At 48.3% G+C, this 7168-nt stretch overlaps 1 gene segment (V, D, J or C); it reads left to right on the top strand.

Annotated features, from left to right (window-relative positions):
• Positions 1-4778: 4778 nt before the first annotated feature.
• Positions 4779-5690, top strand: LOC122546624 (the record flags this gene model as incomplete). The annotated part of the segment is given in 2 exon segments: positions 4779-5183; positions 5634-5690. Coding segments are annotated over 2 exon segments (447 nt in total), but the record flags the coding sequence as incomplete, so codon positions are not given.
• Positions 5691-7168: the final 1478 nt, after the last annotated feature.

Here is a 7168-nt window from a genome sequence, read left to right as displayed (position 1 = left end):
TCCATGTTGAACAACACTTGGAGGAAGCACTGAGGGTGGGAATGATGCAGGATATACCCTGAGTAAGGGACTTCAAAGTCCACCATCAAGAGCTGCTCAGAAGCATCACTACTGAGCAAGATGGTCAAGTTCCACCTGATTCAGCTGCTAGACTGGACCTGAGGCAGGTGGTGAGGGAACCAACAAGAGGGAAAAACATACTCACTATCATCCTCACCAATCTGCCTGCTGCTGGTGTATCTGTCTATGACAGTACCAGTAAGGGTGACCACTGCACAGTCCATGTGGAGACAAAATCCCATCTTCACATTGAGATTACCTTACATTTTGTTGGACAAGAGATACGGAATCTCAGGAAGAACTTTTTTTAGCAGCAATTGGTAATGACTTGGAAATTAGTGCCCATTCAGGTGAGGCAGGTGAAGACACTCAGTGATTGCAATGGCAGATTGGATGGGCTCTTGATGGAAATAAACCTGCAAGGCCCTGGGGGTCGAGTAGGGGAGGGGGTGGGACTGACTGGATTGCTCCATGAAATGACAGCATTTGCACACTTAGTCTCACCTTTACACAAAGACAGGGAAAAACAGACAAACCAGTTCACAGAATTTTCTCAAGCAAAACACTCTTGAACCAACTCAGAGAACATGCCAGACTAGATTAACAAGAATAAATCAGCAAATCAATGGCAAGGGAACAGTGAACCAAAAGTGATGGAACTAACAGCATATTCAATAGCACAAGCAACGAGAGGGGTAGGGATGAAGGGCAGGAGGTCAGAGAGCATGCTGTAGGGATCTGAAGTCTCTGCTGTCAATAGTGGGGTGGAGGAAGCAGCAATGGGCAGGAGACCAGAGACAGAAGGTGGAAGGGGGAGGGAGGGAATGTGAGTCTACAGCAGGACACAGAGTAAGGGAGGAGGGAGGCCATGGAGGCAATTGACTGGCAGTGAGGTCAGATTCTGGAACAACTGTAGTTGTAAGACAGGGAAGGGACCACTCCATATCAGACAAGTTGGGGTTTATGGAATGTGCCTTCAGGAAGCTGGGAGAGGACATTGAAATAATTGAGTCAGGAGGTGGGACGAGCAGGAATTGGGGTTTCTGTGGTCAAGAGGCTGAGGTAGTGCGGAGACAAACAATGTTGTTCAGATTGAAATAAGAGACCTACGTGATGGACAGGATTTGGGGTTTGCAGCTCAGGTACTGGACAGTCCCAGTGGGAAGGAGGCCCATGTTTACTGTTTGTTGGTCCTATGGGAAGGTGCCCCATGTTTACATCATCATAGAGTCATAGAGGTTTACAGTGTGGCAGCAGGCCCTTCAGCTCTACTCATCCATTTCGACCAAGTTTCCAAAACTGAACTAGTCCCATTTGCCTGTGTTTGGCCCAATCCTCTCTAAATCCTTCCTATCCATGTTCCTGTCAAAATGTCATTGAAATGTAGTAATTGTACTCGCCGCTACCACTTCCTCTGGCAGCTCATTACACATACACACCATCCTCTGTGTGAAAAGGTTGTCTCTCAGGTCCCTTCTAATTCTTTCCCTTCTCAACTTAAACCTATTCTTTCTCGTACTGGACTCTCCTACCCTGGGGAAAAAAAAACTTTGGCTATTCACCTTATATAAGGCCCTAATGATTCTATAAACCTCTCTAAGGTCACCCCTCAATCTCCTGCATTCACTGGAAAAATCTCTCGGCCTGTCCATCTTCGCCTTATAATCCAAACTCACCAACCTTGCTAACATCCCTGTTAATCTTTCTTTTATCCAAACCAGTGTAATAACTTCCTTCCTATAGCAGGGTGAGCAGAAATGTACACAGTGTCCAAACATGGCCTTACGCATGCCTTGTACAGCTGTAACATGATGTCCCAGCTCCTGTACTCCCTGCTTTGACCAGTGAAGGTGAGCGTGCCAAATACCCTCATCACCACCCTGTCTACCTGTGACACCACTTTCAAGAAACTATGTACCTGTACCCCTCAGTCTCTCTGTTCAACAACACTCCCCATGGCTCCACCATTAATTGTGTAATTCCTGTCCTGGTTGGTCTTACCAAAATGCAACTCCTTGCATTTATTGAAATTAAGCTCCATCTGAATTTGTTGACCCACTGGCCCAGTTGATGAAGATGACATTGCACTCTTAGATAACCTTCTTCCCTGTCCACGATGCCAACAATTTTAATGTCAGCCACAAACTTACTGACCATTCCTGCTATTTTCTCATCCAAATTGTTCATATAAATGATGAACAACAGTGGATCCAGGATCGATTCATGTGGCAGACGGCTGGTCACTGGCCTCCAGTCTGAAGAACAACCCTCTCTCACCAGCCTCTGCCTCCTACCATCAGGCCCATTTTATATCCAATTGGTTAGCTCTCCCTGGATCCTCTGCGATATAATCTTACTAAGCAGTCTACAATTGGGAACCTTGTCTAAGGCCTTGCTAAAGTTCATGTCGACGATGTGTACTAATCTATCTTAATCTATCTATTTCTTCAAAAACTCAACTATCCACTTGTCTCCATTAGAAGTGAATAGGAGGCTCACATTTACTGGTCTTCTTGGAGTATCCAGTCAGAAGGAGGTCCATGTTTACTGGTCTCCTTTGGAGAGTCCATTAGGAAGGAGGCCAACATTTACTGGTCTTTACTGGAGGCTCAAGCAGGAACGATGCCCATGTTTACTGGTCTCTATTGGGAGCTTCAGTGGGAAGGAGGCCCATGTCTCTCCATGGGGCACTCTTGTGAACTGACGTCCATGTTTACTGGAATCTGTTGGAGAGTCCAGTGCATCGTGGACACCATGGTGGGTATGGGGTTCAGTTCCTTTCTGTTGTAACTGTGTGATGGTCCAGCCCTCATCCCAGTAAAACACCCTGACCCAGAACCTGACCATGGAAGGGGAAGGACAGGGGAAGGGATTGGAACATGTTGTGAATGGACAGGATGGGTCAGTGGGTCAGAGCCTGTCCTGTCCCTCCAGCTCATACTGATGGCCTGGGGATCTCCTCTCTCTGCTGGGCCTTCATGGAATGAGGTTTGTGTCCAAACCAGTCCCCAGTGAGAATAGGCCAACAGCACAAAACTGCCCTTCATTTAAAAAGAATCTGTCCATCTTCCTGAGAGATACCAAAACCTGGTCAATGTGGAAATGGGCCTTTACTCCAGGAGAAGACATGATTCTGGGGTCAAGGGTTAACATCCATTTGTGGGGCAGAGCAGAGGGAGAGATTTATCCTGCATTCAACTGTCACCACCTGGGACACTGTGAGAAAGAGAGAGAAGCGAGACAGAGAGAGAGAGACATAGAGGTCGATTGGGATGCGGAGAAGGAGGGAGAGACAGAGGGAGAAATAGAGAGGGGTAGATAACATTTGCAGGCTTTCAATTGAAGTGAGAGATGGAGCAAGTGATGGAGACAGTGAGAGATGGAGAAAGATTATGAGACGGAGTGAGGAAGCGTGAATGAGTTGGAGAGAGTGGCTATGAGACAGAGTGAGAGCGAGAGAATATGAGAGAGACTAACAGTGGGAGAGAGAGATAGATGTAGAGAGATCAAAGTAGCAGATGTGAGACAGAAAGGGGAAAAGAGAGAGAGAGAAAGAGCTCCTGGTCACCACATTCTGTGAAGGATGTGATTATACTTGAGAGGGAGCAGAGGAGATTTCCCAGGATGCTGCCTGGGATGGAGGGTCAGCTATGAGGAAAGATTGGAAAGGTTGGGATTGTTTTCCTTGGAGCATTGAAGGTTGAGAGGGAGCTGATAGAGAGGTATAAGAGAGTGGTGGGGGCATGGAATGCGCTGCCTGTGGGAGTGGTAGAGTCAGAATCTTTGATGACCTTTAAGCGGCAATTGGATAGGTACATGGATGGGTGCTTAAGCTAGGACAAATGTTCGGCACAACATCGTGGGCCGAAGGGCCTGTTCTGTGCTGTATTGTTCTATGTTCTATGTTCTAAGATAATTGTTGGCAGTGATACGTTGCATAGGAAGGCACTTTATACAAGAGTAAAGGACTCAATAACCAGGGACAGAGATTGAAGGTAACACAGACATGGACACATAGAAACATGGAGCAGGAACAGGCCATTCGGTCCTTTGAGTCTTGTGTGTCATTCAGTATGATCATGGCTGACCCTCTCTCTCAATGCTACATTCCTGCTTTCTCCCCATTCCGTTCATGCTGTTAAAATGCAAAACAACTCTTTTTTTTCTTATATTCACTTCCTTATCCTCCACAGCCGTTTGTGGTAGAGAATTCATCAGGTTGACCATCCTCTGAGTGAAGAAATGTTTCCTCATCTCAGTCCTAAATGGTCTACCCCCTATCCCCCTGGTTCCAGACTCCCCAACCAGGGGAAACCTCCTCCCTGCCCGGGCCTGTTAGAATTTTATATGTTTCAATCAGATCCCGTCTCATCCTTCTAAACTCGAGTGAGTCCAGGCCCAGTTGAGTTGCAGAGTGAGAGGAGAGTTGAGAAGAAATGTTTTCATCCAGAGGGTGGTGGGAGTCTGGAACTCACTGCCTGAAAGGCTGGTTTTGTCTCGTGACATTGGAGCAGTGTTTAGATATTCCCTTGTGTTGCTGTAACCTCCAGGGTAATGGGCCAAGAGCTGGAGGATGGGATTAGTGTCATCAGATCTTTGTTTACTAGCACAAACACAATGGGCCAAATGGCCTCATTCAGTGCTGTTCACATCAATCACTCTCTGAGACATCTTTAGCTGTTCTCCATTTCACTCCAATTCCACTGACTTGTGATTGAAGGGAAACTGCTGAAACCAGAGGAAAGCTCAGTGTCTCCAACAATCTCCATTTGACAGGCTCTTTCTGTGACAGTTCTGACTTCACTGTGTTTCTCTCTGACCCCTCAGGTATCAGTGGGGACATCACCATGACCCAGTCTCCCCCAGTGCTGTCAGTGGGACTGGGCCAGACCACAACCATCACCTGTACGGCCAGTCAATATGTTAGCAATGAGCTTTCCTGGTACCAGCAGCGAGAAGGTCAGAAACCCTCTCTCCTGATCTATGCTGCAACAACTCGATTCACTGGAGTCTCCAATCGATTCACCGGCAGTGGATCAGGGACCAGTTTCACCCTGAAAATCAGCAACGTTCAGAATGAGGATGTCGCTGACTATTACTGTCAGCAGGATTACAGCTGGCCTTCACATTGATACAGAGCCGTACAAAAACCTCAAAGCACACAGCACCACCTCCTGTACTGACACATCCACAGTTATATAAAATGCATAATAATGGACACACAGTCCCACCGCCTGAACTGACATATCCCACAGTTAGATCTAAATGAAACTGAACAAATTACCCCATGCTGGGATGGTCACTGTCCATGACACACTCCAGTCCCTGTGGTGTCTCAACGCTCACTGAAGGCCTCAAGTTTCCCTCTTCCACTCCATGGCCACATGTGAAGAACAGCTGCAAGATTTAACAACGAAAAATAAAGTTCACAACCCAGAGGCAGAGACAGAAAGACACAAAAAGAGGGTGAGAGTGATCGACAGACTGGGAGATAGGCAGAGGGTGAGAGTGACAGAGGGAAGCAGAGAGCTGAGGTTTTTGTACAGCCTCTGCACTGGGAGCTCTCACTGTGGCTTACGTTCGGTAAAGGAACCAAGCTCAGACTGAGTAAGTAAACCTCAATCCTCCCTTAATAACCCTTTCAATACTGAAACTTTCTAAAACACAAATGCTGAATTGCTGCAGGTGTTAGTGGGGAGCTGCAGTGAATGAAATGGTTGATTGAACATAGAATATAGAAGAATACAGCGCAGTACAGGCCCTTCGGCCCTCGATGTTGCGCCGATCCAAGCCCACCTAACCTACACTAGCCCACTATCCTCCATATGCCTATCCAATGCTGCTTAAATGCCCATAATGAGGGAGACTCCACCACTGCTACTGGCAGGGCATTCCATGAACTCACGATTGAGGAGCACTTTGTCTAACAGGGTGTCCAGCTGTATTTCTGTCATCCTATTGCCCCCTTTAAGTGGCAAGATATAAGTCAGTCAGTTTTACTCACCGTGTGGAGGAGCTCTGTCCATTTGCAGCCTGTGGTCCCATTCCTGCAGCATGGAGTGAAATCAGTGAGTAGCCTCCTGCCAGTCTCAGTGTGACGGACACGGGCAGAGTTTGATGTGAGCTCTGGCTCCCTGTCCCAGTCTCTGATCTCACTGACCTCAGCAGCAGCAGCAGCAGCAGCAGCAGCAGCAGCAGCAGCAGCAGCAGCAGCAGCAGCAGCAGCAGCAGCAGCAGCAGCAGCAGCAGCAGCAGCAGCAGCAGCAGCAGCAGCAGCAGCAGCAGCAGCAGCAGCAGCAGCAGCAGCAGCAGCAGCAGCAGCAGCAGCAGCAGCAGCAGCAGCAGCAGCAGCAGCAGCAGCAGCAGCAGCAGCAGCAGCAGCAGCAGCAGCAGCAGCAGCAGCAGCAGCAGCAGCAGCAGCAGCAGCAGCAGCAGCAGCAGCAGCAGCAGCAGCAGCAGCAGCAGCAGCAGCAGCAGCAGCAGCAGCAGCAGCAGCAGCAGCAGCAGCAGCAGCAGCAGCAGCAGCAGCAGCAGCAGCAGCAGCAGCAGCAGCAGCAGCAGCAGCACAGTGAGACACCGAGCTCCCACCTCCCCCAGCTTTAACTCTGCTCAATCACACAATCACAGAATTGTTACAGTGCACACAGAGGACGTTCAGCCCATCCTGTCTGGACCGGCTCTCCGAATGAGCAATTGACTGAGTGTCATTCTCCTGCCTTCTCCCTGTCACCCTGCACATTGTTCCTTTTCAAATAACAGTCTCATGCCCTTCGGAATGTTTCAATTGAAGCTGCCTCCACCACACTCTCAGGCAGTGCATTCCACACCTTAACCACTCACTGGCTGAAAATGTTTTTCCCTCATCTCACTTTTGCTTCTTTTACCAATTATTTTCAATCCATGGCCTCTCCCCCTCAATTCTTTCTCACTTGGGAACATTTTCTCCTGGTTTACTCTGTTCAGACCCCTCCTGATTTTGAATTTCTCGATCAAATCTCCTCTCTGCCTTCTCTTCTCTGAGGAAGACAGTCCCAACTTCTTCAGTCTATCTTCATAACTAACGTCCCTCATCCTCAATGGGTCAGATAGCCCACTCCTGCTCCTATTT

Source organism: Chiloscyllium plagiosum, unplaced genomic scaffold, assembly GCF_004010195.1.
Source record: "Chiloscyllium plagiosum isolate BGI_BamShark_2017 unplaced genomic scaffold, ASM401019v2 scaf_72203, whole genome shotgun sequence".
NCBI classification, from domain to species: Eukaryota; Metazoa; Chordata; class Chondrichthyes; order Orectolobiformes; family Hemiscylliidae; genus Chiloscyllium; species Chiloscyllium plagiosum.
Note: the sequence above shows the minus strand (reverse complement) of the source record. Positions and strands in the feature narration are given on the sequence as shown.